Source organism: Salvia splendens, chromosome 4 (assembly GCF_004379255.2).
Source record: "Salvia splendens isolate huo1 chromosome 4, SspV2, whole genome shotgun sequence".
NCBI classification, from domain to species: Eukaryota; Viridiplantae; Streptophyta; class Magnoliopsida; order Lamiales; family Lamiaceae; genus Salvia; species Salvia splendens.
Genome location: NC_056035.1, coordinates 1,547,844 through 1,575,122, shown reverse-complemented (window position 1 = coordinate 1,575,122; position 27,279 = coordinate 1,547,844). Strand labels below are relative to the sequence as shown.

The 27,279-nt window shown below is 40.2% G+C and overlaps 2 protein-coding genes across 4 annotated transcripts; both read right to left on the bottom strand.

Annotated features, from left to right (window-relative positions):
* Positions 1 to 1,619: 1,619 nt before the first annotated feature.
* Positions 1,620 to 25,449, bottom strand: LOC121797799. Of its 2 annotated transcripts, XM_042196523.1 has the most exons (3): positions 25,295 to 25,449; positions 23,838 to 25,205; positions 1,620 to 1,780 (listed from the first exon to the last, which is right to left on the bottom strand). In XM_042196523.1, the coding sequence occupies exons 2-3, from the start codon at positions 25,192 to 25,194 to the stop codon at positions 1,764 to 1,766; spliced, it is 1,374 nt and encodes a 457-aa protein (XP_042052457.1). In that variant the 5' UTR covers positions 25,195 to 25,205; positions 25,295 to 25,449; the 3' UTR covers positions 1,620 to 1,763. The 2 variants fall into 2 exon arrangements, with proteins under 2 accessions (XP_042052457.1, XP_042052456.1); XM_042196522.1 differs by lacking the exon at positions 1,620 to 1,780 and having other exon boundaries at positions 23,592 to 25,205.
* Positions 12,551 to 14,321, bottom strand: LOC121797801. 2 transcript variants are annotated; one of them, XM_042196526.1, is made up of 2 exons: positions 14,221 to 14,321; positions 12,551 to 13,988 (listed from the first exon to the last, which is right to left on the bottom strand). In XM_042196526.1, exon 2 carries the CDS (start codon positions 13,975 to 13,977, stop codon positions 12,667 to 12,669), a length of 1,311 nt encoding a protein of 436 aa, XP_042052460.1. In that variant the 5' UTR covers positions 13,978 to 13,988; positions 14,221 to 14,321; the 3' UTR covers positions 12,551 to 12,666. The 2 variants fall into 2 exon arrangements, with proteins under 2 accessions (XP_042052460.1, XP_042052459.1); XM_042196525.1 differs by lacking the exon at positions 14,221 to 14,321 and adding an exon at positions 14,060 to 14,124.
* Positions 25,450 to 27,279: the final 1,830 nt, after the last annotated feature.

Sequence of the window (27,279 nt, the reverse complement as noted above, 5' to 3'; positions counted from 1 at the left end):
TTGAGGCTGCCCTATATGAGGAAGAAGAAATTCCACAATCGTTCGAGGATGCAATGAGGCACAAACATTGGAGGGATGCAATGAAGAAGGAGATAGATGCCTTAAAGAAGAATGGCACGTGGGAAAAGTGTACTTTACCGAAAGGGAAGAAACCAGTTGGATGCAGATGGGTCTTTACTATCAAGAGACGAGCAGATGGTTCAATCGAGAGATACAAAGCGCGATTGGTAGCCAAGGGATACACTCAAGTATATGGAGTGGACTATGAAGAGACCTTTTCTCCAGTGGCCAAACTAAATACAGTGAGAACGTTGCTGTCTGTAGCTGCCTGTAAGGATTGGCCTTTGCACCAGTTTGATGTAACCAACGCCTTCTTACATGGAGAACTCGAAAAGGACAAGGAAGTATACATGTAAGTTCCTCCAGGTTGTTCAGAGGAGTTTGGGGTAGGAGAAGTATGCAGGCTAAGGAAGACTCTATACGGGCTCAAGCAGTCCTCGAGGATATGGTTCGGAAGATTCTGCCAAGCAATGGTCAAACATGGCTTCACACAAAGCCAATCTGATCATACGCTTTTTCTAAAGAGAATGGGGATAAGATGACATGCATAATCATCTATGTGGATGACATGATCATTACTGGAGATGACAAAGAAGAAATCTAGAATTTAAAGGAGAATTTGTGCAAGGAATTTGAAATGAAGAACCTCAGAGCCCTGAAGTACTTCCTGGGGATTAAGGTACTGAGATCACAACGTGGGATCTTCCTGGGGATATAGGAAAAGGAATTGAATCATTCACGGAAAAAAAAAAAAGATTAAAAAAACCATGTGTTTGTATTTAGACAATGAAAACGTGTGCAAATTCGTATTCCTAATAAAGAATTTAAATAAAATTAAATTAATTTATAAATTAATTTTTATTTAATTTACTCTTATACTATTTTACATGAAAAATAAAATGAAGATATATGAAAGATTTATGAAAAATTCACTCATGATTTTGAGCTTATTTGGAAATATTTATGCAATATTCATCAAAATTTGAATCTTTTTATGAATCTTTTTATGAATCATTTAAAAAAAAACGTTTATCTTATTCCATAAGCAGCATTACACGCAGGGCTAATGGGCCTTATTGCTTTAGTCCATAATGGGCCTTAATATTAACACTCGATTAAATGCTTCAAAGGAATTGGCCTTTTATATTCTGTAATGGGCCTTAAATATTAAAATCCACAATATGTCTTCAATCCGTCCCCAAAAATTAGCACTATTACCTTCATTTAGGAAAAGTTATCTTGTTTTGGTTAGAGGCAAGCTCACAGTGATTACATATGTATATGTATGTAATCAGTCACAAATAATATCAATAAAACAGCCTACTTCAAATATAGGCCTGGACTGGACTGGGCTGAGCCTCAAACTAGTTGGGCCTTTCTGTGATAGAAAAACAATAATGTTTTTTCATAAATAAATTGAAGAGTTTGATGCACATAAACCAACTAGGCAATATTGAAGAGAGACAATGCAATGCAAGGTCTTAATTCAAACATCCATTATTCAAAATTCAAATCAACCAGAAAATGCATACAAACTTGGGATCATCACATACAGCATGTATCTGGAAATTATTAACACAACAACATAGGGAAATCCAAGTTAAAATAAGCTTACAAAACAAAGCACACAAACACAAACAACAATAACAGGAAACAAAAAAAAGGACAAAGATGAGTGGATGTTTTGGGTAGAGCAATGGTTTTCAAAGTGGCAGAGTATCTCTGACATAAAACTTGAAGTTGTAGTTGCTGACACCAGTGTAAATACCATTGATGGGGTACGTACTAAACAAGCCCAATAGCAGTGACAGCTCGGCCAGCCCAAAGCCCAAGAGTTCAGTTCGGCATTACCAAAGAGTTCGGCCTCAGCCTACAGCTCGGTAAAAGCCAACCAATCAAGCTCTGCTCTCAGGTCGGCATCAAGCTCTACTCTCAGATCGGCAACCAAAGCAGTTCGGTCTCGGTATTCGGCCGAACAAGGAGTTAGTGGACCCATACAGGATGTCCAACACACCCACTACCACGTGATGTCAGTTCAGGCCACGATCGTAGGCCATGACCTACGCTTCGCCCACGATCTTAGGCCATAACCTACACGACATCCACGACTTAGGGTGGTGATGCAAGCCATGATCTGAGTTCATTATATAAATAGAACTTAGATCTGATAGAAGAGGTTAGAATCTCTCTAGAGAAACAATCATATAGCAAGTCTGTGTTGTAAGCTGTATTTTGGCAGATCAAGCAATACAATCTTGCCCTCCCTTTTTCCCGTGGACGTAGATTTACTTCAGTAAATCGAACCACGTAAATTCTTTGTGTCTGTATTTTCATTCTCTACCAGCATTAGCTAACATCAAAAATTCGCGGATCCATCACTGGCGCCGTCTGTGGGAAACGAAGAACTAAATTTGTGATAAAGCGAATTTTTGATCCATTTTTTCCACCCAAAAAATGCATACCAGATCGCAGAATACCCGCATTCCTGCCCGTGAGAACCCGGAGGGAGCCAATCCATCCCATAGGTCTGGAAAACAGCCTAGGGATAAATCCACCACCAGTTCTCATGGCGAAGGAACAGGCCGCTCCAAAAATCGTCCCACTGAGTCTTCCCAGCAGCCTGATCTGAATGAGGCTGTCAAGCTGTTCTTGGCTGAGAAGCAGGATGAGTTCTTAGCCTTCCTGCAAAAGAGCCAAGAGCCGAAGACGAAAACGGAGGATTCTCCTTCCTCATCCAGACATGAAAGTCACTACCGCAGTAGTGCCGTGTCTTCCAGGAAGAAGAATCCTCAACCCCGACATATTCCTGATCTTCCTCGGTACCGGAATCACAGGAGAACTCAATCTCCTCCATACCGACGAGATATCGGATTCGCCGTGTACGGAGCACTGAAGACTCCGTTCTCGGACGACATCACCCGAACTCCCCTACCACAGAACTACCGAACTCCGTCGATGACTTACGACGGGCTCGTGGACCCTCACGATTTCCTGGGGCGCTATCAATATAACATGGCGAACCAGGGTCTCAACGAGGTCCACATGTGCAAGCTATTTCCCGAGCTGCTCATCGGGAACGCGAGAAGGTGGTTCGATAGCCTCCCCCAGGGCAGCATCAGATCTTACCGAGATCTAATGGATGCCTTCCACAGGAGGTTCTTTCAGAAAGCGGAAGCCCGAATCACTTCGGCTCAGCTGCTTTCCATTCGTCAAGGTCGCGACGAAAAAATCAGCGACTTTATGACAAGATTCCACAAGGAATGCCTGCAAGTAGACGATCTCAACGATCTGCTTGTCATCTCGGCATTCCAAAATGGAATCCTACCCGGAGCTCTCTACAGGAAGCTCGTTGAGTGCGGTCCGCAGACAGCTCAGGAAATGTGGGACATTGCGGACCAGTACTCCCGGGCCGATGAGGCAGACCGTCGCAAACGGTCGTTAGACAGCTCATCGTCCCGAGGAGACAGGAGGAAGCCCGATCATAGCGATCAGGGGCATCCTCGCCGGACTCCTTTTGGCGATCAGGGACATCCTCGCCGAACTCCCTTTGAAAGGATTCAAAGGACTCCGGTGCAAGACAGATTGGGACCCCGTCTCAATCCCGAGAAGCCGCCCGCTCAGTTCGTACCGCTGAACAAGCCGAGAGCGGAAATTTTCGAACTGCACTCTGACCTGTTCGAAAAGCCAAAGCGGATGACGAAATCAGCCGCGCGCCGACCCCAGGATAACTACTGCTCCTACCATCAAGACCACGGTCACGATACCGAGGAGTGCAGAAACTTGGCTGCAGGTATCGATGTTCTTGTGAGGGCAGGGACATTGAAAAAATACCAAAGCAAGCAGTCAAAGAAGAATAAGAAGCAGAGAGGGGCGAACTGCGCTCCTCAGGATCCGAAAAGGCAGCCGGATCCCGAAGACGATGACGAGCCGCAATATGATGGAGTAATCCTGACTATTGACGCTCTCCCTGCCGGGAAGACCAAGTCGTCCCTGAAGTCAGAGCGCAGGGGCTCCAATCGAGAGGAGCCAACGCATAAAAGGCTGAAGCAGGACGAAGTGATTACGTTCTCGGATGCTGATCCCGTCCCGGCCATCTCTCCTCACCAAGACGCCATTGTCATCCAAGCCGGAGTGGCAAACAAACTGATCCACAGGGTGTTTGTGGATACAGGAGCGTCAGTCAGCATTCTTTTTAAAGAGTGCTTCGACAAACTAGAAGTGGACCCAGCTCGGCTCAGCCCGGCTCCGCTTCCCCTGAAGAGCTTCGCCCAGGAGGACACCCGCCCTGAAGGTATTATCAGCCTTCCGATCACGGTGGGGAAAGCGCCTACTAGCTCCAGTACGATGATTGAGTTTTTCGTGGTGAAAGCTCGGTCCCCGTACAACGTCATCCTGGGAAGAGACTGGCTCAACACAGTTCGGGCCATTTGCTCCACTTATCACCTCACCATCAAGATCCCTACTAAAGGAGGGATAGCGGTCATCCGAGGTGACCAAAAGAGAGCAAAGGAATGTCTGCAAATTGCGCTTAGAAGTGCCGAGCAGTCAGATCGGCACCACCAAGCATAGCAATCACAGCAGCCGGAGTCAGAGGCGATGACCGAAGTCATACATGAGCCGAACTCGATGACAGTTCAGCTGTACGAAGACGACCCATCCAGAACGGTTAAGATCGGCTTCGCGGGAACGCCTCTACTTCGGGAAAAAACCATCCAGCTCCTCAAGGAGTACAAAGACGTCTTTGCATGGTCTCCGTTGGACATGACCGGAGTGCCCCCCGAGGTAATCACTCATCGTTTAAATATTGATCCTTCGGTCCGGCCGATAAAACAGAAGCAAAGACTCTTTGCGGCAGAACGAAGTCAAGTCATCCATGACGAAGTCCGTCAATTATTGAAGGCGGATGTGTTATTCGAAGTGAAGTACCCTTCGTGGGTGGCCAATCCTGTCATGATCAAGAAAAAGGAAGGAGGATGGCGGATGTGCATAGATTTCACCGATCTAAATAAGCACTGTCCCAAAGATTGCTATCCCCTTCCGAACATAGATAAAAAAGTAGAAGCTCTGATAGGCTTTGAAATTTTTTGTTTTCTTGATCTATACAAAGGATACCATCAGGTTTTAATGGATGAGATTGACGCTTCAAAAAACGGCCTTCATTACTGATTTCGGCATTTTCGCTTATAAAAAGATGCCATTCGGTTTAAAGAATGCCGGAGCCACTTATCAAAGGATGGTAGACAAGCTTTTTCGGCACCTGATTGGAAAGGAAGTCGAAGTATATGTTGACGATATAGTCGTCAAGAGCAAAAGCACCTCGGAGTACGAGCACAACCTCAAGTCCACTCTCAACGTGCTCAAGAAAGCCAACCTCAAACTTAATCCCCAAAAGTGTACCTTTTTGGTAGATTCGGGAAAGTTTCTGGGTTGTTGGGTTTCAAAAGACGGACTCAAGGCAAACCCCTCAAAAGTTCAAGTCGTTCAGAACATGGCAATGCCGAAGTCCATACATGACGTGCAAAGGCTAACCGGATGTCTAGCCGCACTGAGTCGATTCCTTTCCCAAGCAGCCGAAAAGCAACTGCCGTTCTTCAAGGTGTTGAAAAAGGCACCAAAGTTCGAGTGGGGAGCCGAGCAGAAAAAGGCCTTTGACGAGCTCAAAAGTTATCTAGCCGAGCTTCCTATTCTCTCTGCTCCAGCCGAAGCCGAAGTACTATTCTTATACTTAGCGGCATCGGATCAAACCATCAGCGCGGTGCTTGTACGAGAAGAAGGCCTAAAGCAGTTTCCCATCTACTTTACAAGCCGAGCATTAAGAGGTCCAGAAACAAGGTATCAACCTCTGGAAAAAATTGCTCTGGCGTTAGTAAATGCAGCAAGGAGACTGCGGCCATACTTCTATGCTCACAAGGTATGCGTCTTAACCGATCTACCTCTTCGGCAAGTTTTGACCAAGCCAGAAGCATCAGGCAGAATCGCCAAGTGGGCTATAGAGTTGGGAGAGCACACAATTGAATATCTACCTCGGAAAGCCATCAAGGGACAAGCCTTGGCAGATTTTCTTGCAGAAGCGAAGTTCGATCAAGCAATTCCTATTATTGCCGAACAGATGAATTCTGCCAATGCCGAACTAGCACAGCCCTTGGAATCCGAAGTAGAGCCGCCGGACTGCTGGAGCGGATTCGTAGATGGAGCTTCAAACAAGATGGGAAGTGGAGCTGGTATTTTACTTGTCGCTCCCGACGGACACGAGGTAACCTACTCACTTCGTTTCCTATTCCCCACTACTAATAATGAAGCCGAGTACGAAGCCCTCCTGGCCGGACTCCAGTTAGCGCAAAGTCTACTCGTCAAATCTCTCAAAGTCCATTGTGATTCACAAGTCATAGTAAATCACATGTTGGGTACAAGTGAAGCCCGTGACGAGAGAATGAAGAAGTATTTGGACAAAGCGCAAAGCATCAGCCGAAGTTTCTCCTATTTCCGGATAATCCGCATTCCCAGAGCGGAAAATAGCCGAGCAGATACCTTAAGTAAGTTGGCCTCAGATCCGAGCTCAAAGGCGGAAGAATTAATGCATCGAAGCATTGATGAAGCCGAGGTACATTCTGTATCCAGCTCGCCGAACTGGATGACGCCGATCTTGCAGTATCTGGATCAAGGACAATTGCCCGAGGATAAGAGAGAAGCTCGGAAGATCACGTGCCGAGCTCTTCGGTACGAACTTCATGAAGGAGTCCTCTTTAGAAAGTCTTACCTCCAGCCGTTATTGCGGTGCGTAGGACCAGAAGAGACGGACTACATCCTCAGAGAAGTTCATGAAGGATCGTGCGGTAGCCACATCGGAGCCAGAGCTTTAGCTAAAAAAGTTCTGAGATGGGGATATTATTGGCCAACCATGGTACAAGAGGCAGTGCAGCTCGTCAAGAAGTGTACGAAGTGCCAAATTCATGCAAATGTCCCAAGGATGCCGCAGACCGATCTATACACTATGCAAAGCCCTTGGCCTTTCATGCAATGGGGCATAGACATAGTGGGACCACTTCCTCAAGCTCCTCGGCAAATGAAATTCCTTATCGTTGCCGTGGACTACTTCACGAAGTGGGTGGAGGCTGAACCTTTAGCTACGATAACGAGCTCAAAGGCATTGGACTTCGTCTGGAAGAACATAGTGTGCCGATTTGGCATACCCCACATCCTCATCTCGGATAATGGGACTCAGTTCACCGACAAGACGTTCAAGAATTGGTGCCAAGAGCTGAACATTCAACAGCGGTTCACTTCGGTCTCCCATCCCCAAGCAAACGGACAAACGGAAGTAACGAACCGGATTCTGGTGAAAGGGTTAAAAGCTCGGTTAGAACAAGCCAAAGGACAATGGGTAGAAAATCTCCCTCAAGTCCTATGGTCCTACCGAACTACACCCAAAACCTCCAACGGTGAAACTCCGTATAGCCTGGTGTACGGCACTGAAGCCGTAATTCCGGTGGAGATCGGCGTACCCAGTCCCCGAACCCTAAATTTCTCCTCAGAAATGAATGACGACGGACTGAGAGCAGAACTAGATCTCGCCGAAGAAAGAAGAGAATTGGCGTGCATAAAAGCAGCCAAGTATAAGGAGCAAGTAGCCCGGTATTATAACCAAAGGGTGAAAAAGCTTCAATTTCAAGTGGGAGATCTCGTCTTGAGAAACAACGAAGTAAGCCGAGCAGAAAAGCTGGGCAAACTCGAACCCACATGGGAGGGTCCATATCGGGTGTCAGAAGTCCTCGGCAAAGGGTCTTATAAATTGACTCACATGTCAGGAGAACAAGTACCCCGAACATGGCACGTCTCCAACCTCAAGAAGTTCCACTTGTAAGAGACAAGTCCGGTCAGTCCGTCTCGTGTCTAGTTCGGTCATAGGGGTATGTGTTTTTATTTGTTTGTTTTTTACTTGTACCTTTTACTTGTCGTTTTAAAAAAAAGGTTTAAAGTTTTTTTCCTTCGTCTTTTTCATTTTTTCCCTATGTGTTTTGTCTCTATGTGCTTGTCGTCTCTTACAAATGGTACCAAGGTATATCGTTCTTTAAAGACTGATCCCCTTTTTAGATCGATTATTAAAGACTATTGTGAGTCCAAGCTTCCAAGGAGGATATAAGACCACAATTCAGCTTAACAAGCAGTCCGTCTGAAACGAACTGCAATAAGCCAACGATTGTGAGTCCAAGCTTCCAAGGAGGATACAAGACCGCAATTCAGCTTAACAAGCACTTCGTCTGAAACGAACTGCGATAAGGGAAAGTCCGATCCACGCGATAAACCTCGCCGAATTAGGACGACCAAGTTCGGTCAAAGAAGTTTACCTCATAAGACCGGGGACGACCATGTCTAGTCAAAGAGGTTTACTGCATAAGACCACTTCGGTTAACTGGGAAAGTCCGATCCACGCGATAAAACTCGCCGAATTAGGACAAGGGAAAGTTCGATCCCGGCGACAAAAATCGCCAAATTAGAACACAAACCAAGTCCGGTCAAAGATGTTTATTTCATCAGACCAAAGACGAGTCCGGTCAAAGATGTTTATTTCATCAGACCAAAGACGAGTCCGGTCTAAGATGTTTATTTCATCAGACCAAAGACGAGTCCGGTCAAAGATGTTTATTTCATCAGACCAAGGACCAAGTCCGGTCAAAGAAGTTTACTTCATAAGACCGAGGACAAGTACGATGAAATTTTTTCGCTAAGCTGTAAATACAGTGTTAGAAGCGAAAACAAAATTTCATTTATCAAATCTTGTTCGGCATACAACTCCGCTACCCTACAAAATGGCGTTACGCTATTACAAAGGACTATTCTACTGTCCAGGGTTGCTGAAGTTAAGCCACCTATCTGCAAAATCCTCTGGAAGCCGAGTTCGGTTGTTCCGAGCAGATGAAGAATAAGCAGGTCGACGAGATGCTATCCTCGACCCAACGCCTCTTCCCCGAGCCCGAGAAGTCCTAACACCTCGGCGATGAAGAGTCTCTGCAATAAGCATCTGCTGATCTTGCTCGCTCATAGTCACAACTCCTCGGCGAATTTCAGTCCGTCCCCGTCTTGACGATTCCGGTTGCTCCGGAGCCCGTTCTCGTCTTGACGTTTCCGGCTGTTCCGGAGTTCGTTGTTGGCTGGGAGTAGGATTTTGAACAAGGGAACCAGAGGTTTGATCTGGAGTGCGAGCATCTGTTGGCACGATATGCCGAAGGAATCTTTCTATGGAGGGGCGCCGAGAAAGAACAATGTCGTACCGAGAAGCCCAGCGCCGTAATGATTTCACAACTTGTTGGCAAGCCGAGCTCTCCAGCGCATTGTTCCTCCGGAGTACAAGATATTCCTCCCACAGTTCGTCAACTCGACTCTGAACATCTGAGATGGTCAATCCCCCGCGCACACGGATGTAATCCTCGTACGCAGTCCTCTCAGCAATGGTCGTATTCAGCTCGGCCTCCAGATCCTTCTTATCGGACTCTAAGTCCTTATTATCGGCCTCCAGCTTCACTAAACGAGCCAGAAGCTCGTCATTCTTCGTCTGATCGGCTATAGCTCTTCTCTCAGCTTCGTCTAAAGCCGAAGAGTACAGCCGTTTCCAGTGAAGTATCTCCATCTCCTTGAGTACAAAGCAGCTATATTAGTTCGGCAGCTGTACCGAGCAGATAGTAAAATACAACAGGAGTAAAGGCGAGTACGAAAAGCTATACGAAGACAAATGTAGAGAATTTTTCATTCACAAGGAAAATTTTTTACACTAGGGCTTCAAGGCCATTTTACAAGGAAGAAACTAGACTAAGAGAAGGGAGACGAAATCATACTCCGCCTGCTTCGTCTCCGGCTCCTCGGTCTGGTACAAGCTTCCTTCTCCTGGGCTACCTCAGCCTCGGCCTCGCCTCCTGCCGGCCTCGCCTCCGCCTCCTGATCGGCCTCCTTCTCCGGATGCCCGGCCTGATCGACTTCGGCCTCCCGCTCCAGCGGCTCGGCCTCACCCTCTCCGTTGTAAGTCGAAGCGGGTGAAACGGGTCCCACGGAGGCAAAGATAGCCTCCAGGTTCTCGTCCCGATCAGCTCGACAACTCCGGACTCGGTCTGCAGAAAGCAGGACCGAGGATGAAGCGAGCTCCTCAAGGAGCGGCAGATTCTGAAGCCGAGCAGCTATCTCTCGGCTGTACAGAGGCAGCACGACGTCGGGCCCCTGCTCGCCCTTATCGGCAATTAGCCTTACCAGACTACCGACAAAGGCCGAGAACTGGCTGCTCAAAAAGAGTCTCTCCGTGTAGGCACGGAGACCCTCTCCTTGGGCAACCACGGCGGCAGCATCCCTCCGTTTCGTCTGCTCTCGCTGGATGACGAGCTGGTTTTTGGCAAACTGAGCTTCATCCTGGGCCGAAATCCTAGCAGCCCTGGCTTTCTCAAAGTTTGCCTCTGCCTGCTCGGCCCGGTGACAAGCAGCCGCCAATTTCCTCTGCATCTCGGCATAGTCGTTGGACGCTTTGGAGAGTTCGACGGCGACGAGCTTGGAGAGCATATCATTCCTCTGAAAATGGATAAGGAAAAAAGTTAACAGAGGGCACCAAAAATACAAGACAAGCCAAGCCAAGGAATCAAGAAGACAATTCACCTCGGCGAAGTCCGTGGGCCATAAAAATGGCTCACAGATATGCTCCGAAGGAGGCGCCAAGACCACGTCTTTCTCTGGCGCCCTTGGGGGCTTCTGGGTCTTCCCCTTCTTGCTTGCCGAAGTCGACTCCGGCTTCTTTGGACCCGAAGAGGTCTTTTGCCTCTTCGGATTCTTCTCGGCATCATGCGCCGAGCTGGTAGCCTTCTCTCTCTCCGGCTCCACAAGCTCGGAGGACTTTCTGATAGCCTTATTCAACATGAACACTGCCAAAAAGCAAGAAAGCAAAGTCAGATTTTCTTCGTTAAAGCAGTAGAGCATAAAGATAAAGAGAAATCCTCACCCTCGGCCTCTTCGTCCGAAGACGAGATGTCGAACACGACGTCGCCCTTGACGAGCTCAGACTCCGTGTATTGTTTCCTAACTATGGGAATCTTGTTGAGCTCGCCATCGAGCTCGTCCAACGGTTCAGGCCGAGGGTGACGGATAACGGACTCCGGCCCTCTCCAGGGAAAACTAGGAGCCGCGGTCCTATCATAGTAGAAGAAGCGATTTTGCCACTTCGGCCACTTCGTTTTACAAAAGGCCCTAAAGGGCTGTAAAGGGATCAAGTAAAACCAAGACCCCTTCCTCTTAAATTGAAAGAATTTAAGGATCGCCTTCAAAGACAAATCCCTTCCTAACCTACGGAGTTCGGCAGCGAAGGCCGACAAGTGCCTCCAAGAGTTCGGAGTCACCTGGCCTAAAGGAAGCTGAAAAAAATCTAGTAAATCTATAAAGGCAGAAGGGAGGGGGAAACGAAGCCCGCATTCTAAGCAGGCCTCATACACGGTGACGTAACCCTCCGGCGGGGAGTCAGCCCTGTGATCACCGTCAGGTACCACCGCCTTCCCCCCAGGAAAAGAGTATTTTTCGTAAAGGGATATCACAGTATCCTTACTCAAGATACTGTGAAAATACTCTACGGTCTTCTCCCCGGATTCTTTCCGGCTAGAAGACCCCTTACCCCCTTTCCTAACGCTACCCGACTCCGAAGAAGAAGAAGAAGACATTTTTCTTACTTTTTGAAGGTGAAGGTAGTCTGAAGAAATTTTTGAAAGCGGAAGGAAATTTTTCACGCAGAAGATAGAGAGTGCAGAAGAAGCCAATAGCAAAGGTGTTCAAATGATGAAGAAAGACGGTATTTATCAGATTTGGAAAAGATTTCAAATCATCGCACCGTTTCATATCCCACCTTTTCAGGATTCAACGGCCGGATTTTACTGTCGCATTTAATGCCGCATTTAATGCAGTCACGCGCAGGGCACGTCCCCTGACTTCAGCCTCCCCCGTACCCCTTTTCCAGAATGCCGAAGTGACTCGCTTCGCCGAAGTGAATCACTTCGCTTTTCGGGGGGGGTAGTGATGGGGTACGTACTAAACAAGCCCAATAGCAGTGACAGCTCGGCCAGCCCAAAGCCCAAGAGTTCAGTTCGGCATTACCAAAGAGTTCGGCCTCAGCCTACAGCTCGGTAAAAGCCAACCAATCAAGCTCTGCTCTCAGGTCGGCATCAAGCTCTACTCTCAGATCGGCAACCAAAGCAGTTCGGTCTCGGTATTCGGCCGAACAAGGAGTTAGTGGACCCATACAGGATGTCCAACACACCCACTACCACGTGATGTCAGTTCAGGCCACGATCGTAGGCCATGACCTACGCTTCGCCCACGATCTTAGGCCATAACCTACACGACATCCACGACTTAGGGTGGTGATGCAAGCCATGATCTGAGTTCATTATATAAATAGAACTTAGATCTGATAGAAGAGGTTAGAATCTCTCTAGAGAAACAATCATATAGCAAGTCTGTGTTGTAAGCTGTATTTTGGCAGATCAAGCAATACAATCTTGCCCTCCCTTTTTCCCGTGGACGTAGATTTACTTCAGTAAATCGAACCACGTAAATTCTTTGTGTCTGTATTTTCATTCTCTACCAGCATTAACCATCAACCAGATCAGTATAAATGGGTGTGCCATCAATGGAGCTCCTATCCTCCTGAGTGTAAGAAAAAGGAATATTGCAGGTGCCTCTTGTTCCCACATAATCCACTGTAACGCTACTCTTCCCCGGCACAGGAACTGTCCCCGTGGCTGTAACCGACGTTGTAGTTGTGGTGGTGTTATCCCACTGGAACGTCCCATTGATCGAGTAACTCACTGTGATCGTTGCTTTTTCAATGAAGGGCAGGCCTGCTTCGATGCTCGCAGTCACACCTGCGGTCAATGACACACTGCGGGTAAAACTATAAGATTTCTGATCTTCATATGTAATTGATACCGACATATTAGCCTCCTCAGCTTCCCCGTTGGTAAGCGAGGATGAGCCTGCCAAGTAAGGAGCCTCGTCGAAGATCCGAGCATACTCCATCTGATACACCACGTTGTAGATCTTTCTTCCCACCACCGATTCCTGCACTGTCATTATCGCTTCCTTCGTGATGCTCGTAGCTGACGCGCTTACACCATCAGCGATATTATCAGCAGTGAGACGGCGGCAGAAGTTATTGGTGTCTGCGCTGCGGAGCGCGATTGTATCCTCATCCATTTTGACAGGCCAGAATTTGATCCGCTGGCTGATATTATCCATAATTACCCACGAATTAACAAAGTAGCTCACTGACCAGTAAAATACTAACTCGGCGGGCTGCTTGATCTGGACATGTCCGTCAGGCATCAGTTCCACCACGTAGCTTGAACTCTCCTCATTAGGATCTTCGGATGAGAATTCCAAGATTCCATTCCGATCATTGATGTACATGCCGTTAGACCCCTTGAACGCCACCCGCGGAGGCAGTTTAACAACGGTGTTCCAATCCACAAACGTCAGGTAACTTCTGGTATCATCGCCCGCATTTCCATCCGCGTACAAGGCCATGGTGGAGGGATCTAACAACACGCGCCCTCCGCTCTGGACGTGCCTCAAATAGAAAACGCCGCTGTCATCAACCTTAACCGCCTCGAACAAGGTACAAGTGGGCTTTGTTAAGTCCTCTTCTGGCTGGTCGGATGCACCGACAATGTCTACGCTGTTCTCCTTCCTCTGCCAGTAGCGGTTGAAGTAACTGAATCGTAGGTGAACATATTTGGTGTTGGTTGTCGAGCGCTCCACTTCTATCTTCACCAGCGTGCTGAACACATCCTCTTCTCCCACGCGTACGCTCCCATCCTTTTCTGTGCTGTAGTATGCATTGCCATTACCACTGTCGTATTTCGATTTGATCACGATCAACTTTGGAAGCGTAGCTGCCATGCTTCTTCCACCTGAAAATGAATAACCAAAATTTAACTTCTAATTAGTAGGAATAGCTTAAATCAAATCAAAGGATGATTACAAAGATTTAGAAAAGAGGAAATGATTTTCTTGATTCTTGCTTTCTGATTTTCTATAGTAGGACTCTATTTATAGATTGAAATTCACATGCAAAATTATGAAACAGATAACTAATCAAATGGATAAAGGATCGATACAGCAAAATAATTCAAGGAGGATTACAATATTTTTAAGGACAGAAATGAATTTCTTGCGCTAAGATTGCTTCAACTTATGTTGTGATTTTCTGGAAATGGGAAGACTCTATTTATAGATAAAGTTTCAAGGTGTACTTATTAACATTGTGTTATTTATTAAGCTCTTTGATTAACGGAATGGAGAGGAGACAATCAACACGTTTAGGTAGAAGCTAATAACTAAATGAAATAACGACAGCCATATCATATTTGTGATTTTTGTCTCGCTAAAGTTAAAAAAAATAAATACTACTAGCTAGTAGAACAGAAAGGGAAAAAAAATACTACTTATTTCAATCATCAACATTAATTTCGACATTATCAAGAAATACAAAATTTTCGTGATATAATATCCAATTTTTAAACTTTTTAGTATTCACTGAAATATAATGAAATTTCTAGTTTTAACTTGTAAATACTCCCTCCTTGTACTGATAAATGCCTTATATATTATTATATTTTCAGGCCGGCAGTACATTATATATACAAGAATAAATGCCTTATATATTATTATATTTTCAGGCCGGCCCAGCTACTTCCCACACGCGATTCATGAGTAAACAATCTAGTCTCAATACTTAATATTTTCAATCGGGTCCGTTCTGTACACATAATTGGAATTGAATTGGAACTGGAATTTTACGGAATTGAATTGGAAATCTTATGTTTGGTAAAAAGAAGACTTGATATGAAATTGAATTGACATGTTTTGGGACACTAGTGTAACTGTTTTACAGATTTTATAGTCTTTTAGTAAATTGAATAGCTAATACATATCATCTTTGTCCCATAAAAATATGGACATTTTTCATTTTGTGATGTCCTATAAAATTATTCTCTTCTATATTTGGTAACTTCTTTTTCTTTAGTAAGGTGAGCCTCATTCTCAACTAACTATACCATAATTATTTTTTTGTCTTAGTTAATCAATTGTGCATTAATTCATATGTCGTCCCCATTATTCATATTTTTATGGGACGGATGAAGTATTAAATTAATTTGCGTCAGCTTCTCGGTTGCTGCATGATGCTTCATACGTTCAATATCTAAGAATCATCTCCCTATATATACCTGTCGAAATAACCGAATGGTAGTTTCACATATTTGGCGTTGGTGGTAGAACGCTCGACCTCAATCTTGACCATCGTGCTGAATACGTCCTCTTCTCCCACAACTACGGACGCATCCTCACCCTTGAAGTATACATTGCCTTTATCATTGTATAAATAGCACTACTTTGGATTAAAAAATTTAAAAGTTTTTTTGTCTTCGTTCAAAGTTAGTTTATATGAATTATTAGAAGTGCCTCAATAAAACAACTAATCTACTAAAAAAATTAAAGACAAATGAACAGATAAGATACCTCTGTACGAAAAAAATGTAGTACAATCTTTAATTTTATCGAGGATATCCAACATTGAGTATCGATTGACTAACTTTTTCTGCATTCTTTTTGTAAAAATGATACTCCAATGTAGATTGGTACTCTCGTGAAATTAGTCCATCTTGTGGAATATTATAGGATTTGGATATGGTGTGGTTTCTAATAATTCATAGAAAATAATAAATAAAAAAAATATAATTCTTGTATATCTCCACATATCTTATGTCAAAGTAAATTAAATTTTAATAGAGTAAATTCAAATTAATTGAGCCATTCAACGAATTGGACAAATTGATTCAAATCAGAGAATAACCCGGAATGAATATTTTTAGAGTTTAACTTTTATGAAATAGTAAAAAGGTATTTTAATTATTGAATGATAGACAATTACACGTTCATCAATTTAATTTTTTATTCAGTATATTTTGACAGAAGGACATCGTCGATAGCTTATTCTAATATATGAACGGTGGGAATATCTTATCTTATCCTATCCTATCCTATCTTATCTTATCTTGTTATTTGTCTTTTCATGGTTGATTGGTTTTTGTTTGATTGATGAGGCGCTTCAAATAATTCACATAAATTAATAATGAACGGTGGGAATAGCTATTATCCAATTAATTTTCATAATGGTGTATTTCACGTGTTATTTTATATATAACCCAAAGAATATTTAATTAATTTATATGAATTATTAGAAGTGCCTCAATAAAACAACTAATCTACTAAAAAATTAAAGACAAATGGACAGATAAGATACCTCGTACGAAAAAAAATGTAGTACAATCTTTAATTTTAATGATGATATCCAACAGGGTATTGATTGACGAACTTTTTCTACATTCGTTTTGTAAAAATGCTACTCCAATGTAGATATAGTCCATCTTGTGGAATATTATAGGATTTAGATATGGTGTGGTTTCTAATAATTGATAGAAAATAAAAATAAAAAAATGTAATTCTTGTATATCTCCACATATCTTATATCAAAGTAAATTAAATTTTAATAGAGTAGATTCTAATTAATTGAGCCATGACAAATTGATTCAAATCAGAGAATAACCCGGAACAGATAGTTTTAGAGTTTAACTTTCATGAAATAGTAAAAAGGTATTTTAATTATTGAATGATCGACAATTAAACCTTCATCAATTTAATTTTTTATTTAGTATATTTTCACAGGACCTCGTCGATAACTTATTCTAATATATGAGGATCAATTTAATTTTACATAGCGTGCCATCTTAAATAATTAACACAATCAAAGAAGAGATTCTATGCTATTTCATTCAATTCTCTAATTTTATGCATTTTATTTTTACCTTTTTTACTTTTATAGAAATAAGTTGTTATCATCGGGTGGAATAATCTACTTAGGTAAGAACACTTACACAACAGAGGCTGTTGAACCATTCACATGCTGCTTATGTATAAACAATTAGATTGTACAGGATTTGAGACCGCCTTTTAAGAGCTTATTAATTGTAAGAAAATTGAATATAATTATACAAAACTTGTCGTGTTATTTGATTTGATTTACGATGTGTAATCTTTAAAACAATTATGAGATTGTCACAATCTCACGGATCACGGAGAGAATAAAAGATACGTATTGATTTTTTTTGGTATATCGCGACAGATGGACATCATCGATAAACTGGGCACCTCCAATGTGAAATACTCAATCATAGTATGCCAAATAATAGCACTAATTTATCAAAGCTAAGTATATTAGAGTTTGATGAGATTGTAGTCTTCCAAGCTAAAGTACGAGAATTACATATTAATACACTCTGCTAGACCTAGTCCTAGAAAAAATGTTACGAGAATATTTATAATTTTATAGTTTCAAAATTTGTGCTATAAAGATCTTATCTGTCCATTATTTTTTTCCAATGTAGATTGGTCTCGTGAAACTGTGAAAGTATTCCACCTTGTCGGGATTGAATCTGGTGCGGCGTCTAATAATTCACAGAAAATAATAAAAATGTAATTTATTTTAAAAAGGAAAAAAAAAGAACAACACCGTTGTATTCAGAGATAATATTCAAGTAATAGCTAAATTATTTATGTTCTTTAAAAGACTAAAGTCCAATGTTGGTCCCTTACATTTGCCCTAAAATTCTTTTTGATCTTATATATTAAGTTTATGACATTTTGGTCCATAACATATTGTTTTGGTACCTTTTGATCATAAAAATATTGTTTTGGACCAAAATAATCATTTTTCAGTTAAAATTAATAGTAGTAAAAATATTTGATCAATTTAATAACTTAATTATAATCTAGGACTAAAGTACAATTTTGGTATCGTACATTTTCCATAAAATTCTTTTAAGGTCCCATACATTAAGTTTGTGACCTTGTTTGGGACCAAAATGTATCAAAACAATATGTTAGAGATCAAAAGGTAAACTTAATGTATGAGACCAAAAAGAATTTTAGAGAAAATGTAAGAGACCAAAATTGGACTTTAGTCTCTTTAACATGACACTTCTTTTTGAGAAAATGTACGAGACCAAAATTGGACTTTAGTCTATTTAACATGACACGTACTTATTTTTATTTTATTTTATTTTGTCATTTTTACATTAAAAAAATAAACATAATGAAATGGATCTAACCACTGATAATAAATCGTTTAGCTTACATATATCATGTGGTAGAGAGAGTAAATAAATAAGCATGTTGAGGATAGTTTTGTGTGACAGCAGTTTAAAATGGATTATTTGTTAAAGACCCAAATCCTAACGAAAACTCCGGCGCCAGTGAGGGTCGGCGGAGATAAAATCTGGGCGGCTATGCGCAGGTTTTGCGTCGGGCAGCGGCAGCACATGCAAAAACGTGGAACACCAATTTAGGGCTCAAAATAATATTCTATTTCTTTATTGATTAAATGATAACAATCCCATGTTTATAATACTAAACCCTAACTTAATGAATAAGAAAATAATTATATGGAAAAGATATGGTAAATAAAGTAATACTCCACCGTCCCCAAAGAGTATGAACTATTTTCTATTTCGTCCATCCTGAAAGAGTATGAACTTTCCAATTCTACAAAATTCAAACAATATACTACCCTTACACATCATTTTATTTACAACTTATATCATTGTCATTAACACTTATATCATTATAATAATGTGGACCCCACTCTCCACTAACATTATTTCCATTACTCTTTCTCCCTCTCTGTCTTACTTTTCCCCTTATTTATTAAAACATGTGTCGAACCCAAAGTTTATACTCTTTGGGGACGGAAGGAGTAGTAGTCTAGATAAAAGATATGGTCTCGTATCATATTACTGAAATGAAGAAATGATTTTCTTGCTTAAATATATATATTTATTTTCTAGAGATGGATTGGGCTGGAAAATTTTAAAAAACCATTAGTTTATAATTGTACTTATCATAATTGTACTTATCATAATTTGGCGTTAGTTTATAATCGTACTTATCATAATTTTCCAAATTTAATGTTAGTTACAAATAAATAATCATCTCATAAAACATGTTATTTCACGTGGTACAACCGTACAAATGATTATCATCACTTACGACAAAAATATACTTGTCATAATTCGAGGTTAATGATTATTTATATAATAACTTTGTTTTATTGGTATATTCTTCTACATATAACGTACTGCCGGCCGAAAAAAATTAAAAATGTCATTGCTAACCTTTAGGAATTAAAAAAATACTACCTAACTGTATAAATAGCACTACTTTGGATTAAAAAAATAAAAAAGTTGTTTTGTCTTCGTTCAAAGTTAGTTTATGCTTTGTCCTTGCATAAATAATAGTAGTAGATATTATGTGGTCAATGACGAATCTAAAAATTGCTTATCGTAGGATTGGATGAACTAATGAAAAATACAATAATAAATTATTGAAAAATCTTATAATACTACAATTCAAGCGACACTACTATCTTCACATCAAAATTATCAGTAATCTTTCTTAATTACATTATATAGTATTACTAACTATCAAATAATATGTTAAGCTACGTCTAAAATTTAAATAAAGGTATACATAATTATAAGTTTATAAAGAATAACACGAGGAAACTGCATTATTAATTAATGGTCGGTCCCTTATTAAATTCAGATCTTATCCTCAAAACAAATTAAAAATTATGCACTTTTGTCCATTGTGGCAGCCCACTAGCCAAAATAAGAAAATGTGATCATGATTAATAAATACAAGTGGACAATAGTTAAATCACGTTTAAAATCGTGATCTTTTGGATTAAAAACAAAAGATTGTTTTGTCTTCATTCGGCGTTGGTTTAATATATTTTTCCAAATCTGAGAGGAAGAAACAAAAGCATCTTTAATTTATATGAATTATTAGAAGTGCCTCAATAAAACAACTAATCTACTAAAAAAATTAAAGACAAATGAACAGATAAGATACCTCGTACGAAAAAAATGCAGTACAATCTTTAATTTTATCGAGGATATCCAACATTGAGTATCGATTGACTAACTTTTTCTGCATTCTTTTTGTAAAAATGATGCTGCAATGTAGATTGGTACTCTAGTGAAATTAGTCCATCTTGTGGAATATTATAGGATTTGGATATGGTGTGGTTTCTAATAATTCATAGAAAATAATAAATAAAAAAAGATAATTCTTGTATATCTCCACATATCTTATATCAAAGTAAATTAAATTTTAATAGAGTAAATTCAAATTAATTGAGCCATTCAACGAATTGGACAAATTGATTCAAATCAGAGAATAACCCAGAATGAATAGTTTTAGAGTTTAACTTTTATAAAATAGTAAAAAGGTATTTTAATTATTGAATGATCGACAATTACACGTTCATCAATTTAATTTTTTATTTAGTATATTTTGACAGAAGGACATCGTCGATAGCTTATTCTAATATATGAACGGTGGCAATATCTTATCTTATCTTATCTTCTTATTTGTCTTTTCATGGTTCATTGGTTTTTGTTTGATTGATGAGGCGCTTCAAATAATTCACATAAATTAATAATGGACGGTGGGAATAGCTATGATCCAATTAATTTTCATAATGGTGTATTTCACGTGTTATTTTATATATAACCCAAAGAATATTTAATTAATTTATATAAATTATTAGAAGTGCCTCAATAAAACAACTAATCTACTAAAAAATTAAAGACAAATGAACAGATAAGATACCTCGTACGAAAAAAAATGTAGTACAATCTTTAATTTTATTGATGATATCCAACACAGAGTATCGATTGACGAACTTTTTCTGCATTCGTTTTGAAAAAATGATACTCCAATGTAGATATAGTCCATCTTGTGAAATATTATAGGATTTGGATATGGGGTGGTTTCTAATAATTGATAGAAAATAATAAATAAAAAAATGTAATTCTTGTATATCTCCACATATCTTATATCAAAGTAAATTAAATTTTAATAGAGTAGATTCAAATTAATTGAGCCATTCAACGAATTGGATCAATTGATTCAAATCAGAGAATAACTTGGAACGGATAGTTTTAGAGTTTAACTTTTATGAAATAGTAAAAAGGTATTTTAATTATTGAATGATCGACAATTACACGTTCAGCAAATTAATTTTTTATATAGTATATTTTGACAGAAGGATATCGTCGACAACTTATTCTAATATATGAGGATCAATTTAATTTTAAATAGCATGTCATCTTAAAATAATTAACACAATTAAAGAAGAGATTCAATGCTATTTCATTCAATCCTCTAATTTTATGCATTTTTTTTACTTTTTTTACTTTTATAGAAATAAGTTGTTATCATCGGGCGGAATAATCTACTTAGGTAAGAACACTTACACAACAGAGGCTGCTGAACCATTCACATGCTGCTTATGTATAAACAAGTAGATTGTACATGATTTGTGACAGCCTTTTAAGAGCTTATTAATTGTAAGAGAATTGAATATAATTATACAAAACTTGTCGTGTTGTTTGATTTGATTTACGATGTGTAATATTTAAAACAATTTTGAGATTGTCATAATCTCATGGAGAGAATATAAGATAAGTATTGATTTTTTTAATATATCGCGACAGATGGACATCATCGATAAACTGGGCACCTCCAATGTGAAATACCCAACAATCATAGTATGCCAAATAATAGCACTAATTTATCAAAGCTATAGCATATTAGAGTTTGATGAGATTGTCGTCTTCCAAGCTAAAGTACGAGAATTGCATATTAATAAACTCTACTAGACCTAGTCCTAGAAAAAATGTTACGAGAATATTTATAATTTTATAGTTTCAAAATTTGTGCTATTAAGATCTTATCTGTCCATTATTTTTTTCCAATGTAGATTGGTCTCGTGAAACTGTGAAAGTATTCCACCTTGTCGGGATTGAATCTGGTGCGGCGTCTAATAATTCACAGAAAATAATAAAAATATAATTTATTTTAAAAGGAACAACACCCTCAAACTTAATCTATAGATAAATAGAGCAAAAAAAATGATCTCCACGTCTATCTATCTATACGTATACTACTATAAAAAAAGAGTTTTCTAGAAATTTACAATTAATGCCATTTTTAGTAATGAGTCATTTTAGTTGGGACAAACCAAAAAGGAAAGTGGATCAATGGGACGGAGGGAGTATATAGTAAAAGGATATGTTAGTTATTGAGAGGTCAACAATTATCTAGTACTAGAAAAAGTATTTAATAGAAACACACTATTCGAAAAATGAAATATTTATAATTTTATAGTAGTTCAAAACATAGCTTTGTGTACGGGATCTCATCTTTCCATTATATTATCCAACGTTGATTTGTCTAGTGATTTTGATTCATTTTATAGGAAAAGGAATTGAATCATTCACGAAAAAAAAAAGATTAAAAAAACCATGTGTTTGTATTTAGACAATGAAAACGTGTGCAAATTCGTATTCCTTATAAAGAATTAGAATAAAATAAAATTAAATTAATTTATAAATTACTTTTTATTTAATTCACTCTTATACTATTTTACATGAAAAATAAAATGAAGATATATGAAAGATTTATGAAAAATTCACTCATGATTTTGAGCTTATTTGGAAATATTTATGCAATATTCATCAAAACTTGAGTCTTTTTATGAATCTATATATATTTAATTTAAAAATGTAATATTTTCCTAAATTATTTCATAAGGATTAATATGTGACATATTAATTTCATTTTAAATTAATTAGTGTTCATGAACTCATTCTATTGTAAAATACCTAAAAAATTTATGTACAATTTATATGCATTTATCACTGTTTTTTCTTTAAAAAGTACAAATGACGCCTATAACAACTACTCTTAGGTGGGTGTTTATTTTCAACCATCATGCATTAGCCCTTATGGGCCTTGAATTGCCTAAGTCGTTCAAAGTGAACTTAGTTTTGACCCAATAAAAAGAATATAAAATAAAATAGATTAATGAAAAAAAAACTAAACTAAAATAAAATAAATTAAGTGCTGATTTCTGACAAAATGAATTGGCTCGTAGAAATTCATTTAAAAAAAACGTTTATCTTTATTCCATAAGCAGCATTACACGCAGGGCTAATGGGCCTTAATTGCTTTAGTCTATAATGGGCCTTAATATTAACACTCGATTAAATGCTTCAAAGGAATTGGCCTTTTATATTCTGTAATGGGCCTTAAATATTAACATCCACAATATGTCTTCAATCCGTCCCAAAAATTAGCACTATTACCTTCATCTAGGAAAAATGATCTTGTTTTGGTTAGAGGCAAGCTCAGAGTGATTACATATGTATGTAATCAATCACAAATAATATCAATAAAACAGCCTACTTCAAATATAGGCCTGGACTGGGCTGAGCCTCAAACCAGTTGGGCCTTTCTGTGATAGAAAAGCAATAATGTTTTTTCATAAATAAATTGAAGAGTTTGATGCACATAAACCAACTAGGCAATATTGAAGAGAGACAATGCAATTAAGGTCTTAATTCAAACATCCATTATTCAAAATTCAAATCAACCAGAAAATGCATACAAACTTGGGATCATCACATACAACATGTATCTGGAAATTATTAACACAACAACATAGGGAAATCCAAGTTAAAATAAGCTTACAAAACAAAGCACACAAACACAAACAACAATAACAGGAAACAAAAAAAAGACAAAGATGAGTGGATGTTTTGGGTAGAGCAATGGTTTTCAAAGTGGCAGAGTATCTCTGACATAAAACTTGAAGTTGTAGTAGCTGACACCAGTGTAAATACCATCAGCCAGATCAGTATAAATGGGTTTGCCATCAATGGAGCTCCTATCCTCCTGAGTGTAAGAATAAGGAATATTGCAGGTGCCTCTTGTTCCCACATAATCCACTGTAACGCTACTCTTCCCCGGCACAGGAACTGTCCCCGTGGCTGTAACCGACGTTGTAGTTGTGGTGGTGTTATCCCACTGGAACGTCCCATTGATCGAGTAACTCACTGTGATCGTTGCTTTTTCAATGAAGGGCAGGCCTGCTTCGATGCTTGCAGTCACACCTGCGGTCAATGACACACTGCGGGTAAAACTATAAGATTTCTGATCTTCATATGTAATTGATACCGCCATATTAGCCTCCTCAGCTTCCCCGTTGGTAAGCGAGGCTGAGCCTGCCAAGTAAGGAGCCTCGTCGAAGATCCGAGCATACTCCATCTGATACACCACGTTGTAGATCTTTCTTCCCACCACCGATTCCTGCACTGTCATGATCGCTTCATTGGTGATGCTCGTAGCTGACGCGCTTACACCATCAGTGAGACCCTCAGCAGTGAGACGGCGGCAGAAGTTATTGGTGTCTGCGCTGCGGAGCGCGATGGTATCCTCATCCATTTTGACAGGCCAGAATTTGATCTGCTGGCTGAAAGGATCTATAATGTTTACCCAAAAATTAACGGTGTGGCTCACTGACCAGTAATTTCCTTCCCCGGCGGGCTGCTTGATCTGGACATGTCCGTCAGGCATCAGTTCCACCACGTAGCTTGAACTCTCATCATTAGGATCTTCGGATGTGAATTCCAAGCTTCCATTCCGATCCTTGATGTACAGGCCGTTAGACCCCTTGAACGCCACGCGCGGAGGCAGTTTAACAACGGTGTTCCAATCCACAAACGTCAGGTAACTTCTGGTATCATCGCCCGCATTTCCATCCGCGTACAAGGCCATGGTGGAGGGATCTAACAACACGCGCCCTCCGCTCTGGACGTGCCTCAAATAGAAGACGCCGCTGTCATCAACCTTAACCGCCTCGAACAAGGTACAACTGGGCTTTGTTAAGTCCTCTTCTGGCTGGTCGGATGCACCGACAATGTCTACGCCGTTCTCCTTCCTCTGCCAGTAGCGGTTGAAGTAACTGAATCGTAGGTGAACATATTTGGTGTTGGTTGTCGACCGCTCCACTTCTATCTTCACCAACGTGCTGAACACATCCTCTTCTCCCACGAGTACGCTCCCATCCTTTTCTGCGCTGTAGTATGCGTTGCCATTACCACTGTCGTATTTCGATTTGATCACGATCAACTTTGGAAGCGTAGCTGCCATGCTTCTTCCACCTGAAAATGAATAACCAAAATTTAACTTAAACTAATTACTAGTAATAGCTTAAATCAAATCAAATCAAATCAAATCAAAGGATGATTACAAAGATTTAGAAAAGAGGAAATGATTTTCTTGATTCTTGCTTTGTGATTTTCTATAATACGACTCTATTTATAGATAGAAGTTTAAGGGTGTAGTTAACATTGTGGCGTTCGGAGTATAACTTGTTGAAATAATTTAATTGGTTCAATTGTTGTTTAGCCGTTGTATTCAGAGATAATATTCAATAATAGCTAAATTATCTATGTTCTTTTAAAGGACTAAAGTCCAATGTTGGTCCCTTATATTTGCCCTAAAATTCTTTTTGGTTTCATACATTAAGTTTGTGACCTTTTGATCCCTAACATATTGTTTTGGTACCTTTTGATCTTAAAAATATTGTTTTGGTCCAAAATAACCATTTTTTAGTTAAAATTAATAGTAGTAAAAATATTTGATCAATTTAATAACTTAATTATAATCTAGGACTAAAATACAATTTTGGTATCGTACATTTTCCATAAAATTCTTTTAAGGTCTCATACATTAAGTTTGTGACCTTGTTTGGGACCAAAATGTATCAAAACAATATGTTAGGGATCAAAAGGTAAACTTAATGTATGATACCAAAAAGAATTTTAGAGAAAATGTAAGAGACCAAAATTGGACTTTAGTCTCTTTAACATGACATGTACTTATTTTTATTTTATTTTATTGTCATTTTTACATAAAAAAATAAACATAATGAAATAGATCTAACCACTGACAATAAATCGTTTAGCTTACATATATCATGTGGTAGAAAGACTAAATAAATAAGCATATTGACGAAAGTCTTGTGTGACAGTAGTTTAAAATGGATTATTTGTTAAGGACCTAAATCCTAACGAAAAATCCGGCGCCAGTGAGAGCATCAGCAATGGAGGCGTCAAAACCGTGACGCCGATTTTTCGCCGACGCCGGTTCTGACGCCGAACCATTGCAACCGGCGTCGGCGAAATCGGCGTCAATTTCGGCGTACCCATGCCGATTCGTGTGGTGACACCGGTTCTAACGCCGATCCTCACGGCGCCATTGTAGGCCCCGGATCGGCTTCAGAATTTAATTTTTTTTTTCGAGGACGTCATTTTCATTCGCACCACTTGTTTTAACGAGTACTCTCTCTATCTTTCTTTCTGTACAAGATCAATTTAAGAAATGAGTAATGCCGGTGGTAATGGTGGTGGTAGTGATGGGGATGCTGATGAGTACGAGCGTATGCTGAACGAAGAGCTAGATGCCTATACGAGTCGTGAGGTTGATCGATGGATGCAGAGTTATATGCAGCCGCCGGTACCTCGCCCACGACCAGTTGTCCGCCGTCGACAAGTGGTTGATCGTGATCATGTAGCTGCACATCAGCGCCTGTTCACAGATTACTTCGCAGAGGAGCCGCGTTTTAACGCCAACCATTTCAGGCGTCGTTTTAGGATGAGGCGGGACTTGTTTATGCGTATTGTTAACGGTTTGGAGCAGCGATATCTGTATTTCCGCTTCAGGCACGACGCGGCTGGCAAACCCGGCCACACCCCTATTCAAAAGTGCACTGCGGCAATCAGGCAGTTGGCCTACGGCACTTCGGCAGACATGTGGGACGAATACCTCCACATCGGTGAGACGACTGCCCTCGAATGTATGAAGTATTTCTGTCAGGGCGTGATTGAAGTATTCGGTGATCAGTATCTCCGAAAGCCTACCCCCGAAGATTGCCAAGATCTGCTGCGGATGCACGGGGAGCAGCATGGGTTCCCAGGAATGCTAGGCAGCATAGATTGTATGCATTGGGAGTGGAAGAACTGTCCCGCTGCCTGGAAGGGGTTCTACACGACCGGCTACAAGGGAAAGAATCCCACGATGATCATCGAGGCCGTAGCTGATTACCGGCTGTGGATTTGGCATGCGTATTTTGGGATAGCCGGTTCAAACAACGACCTAAACGTCCCCAACTCGTTGCCCCTTTTCAACGAGCAGTGCCAGGGCGTCGGTCCGGCCATCAGTTTTGTCGCCGAC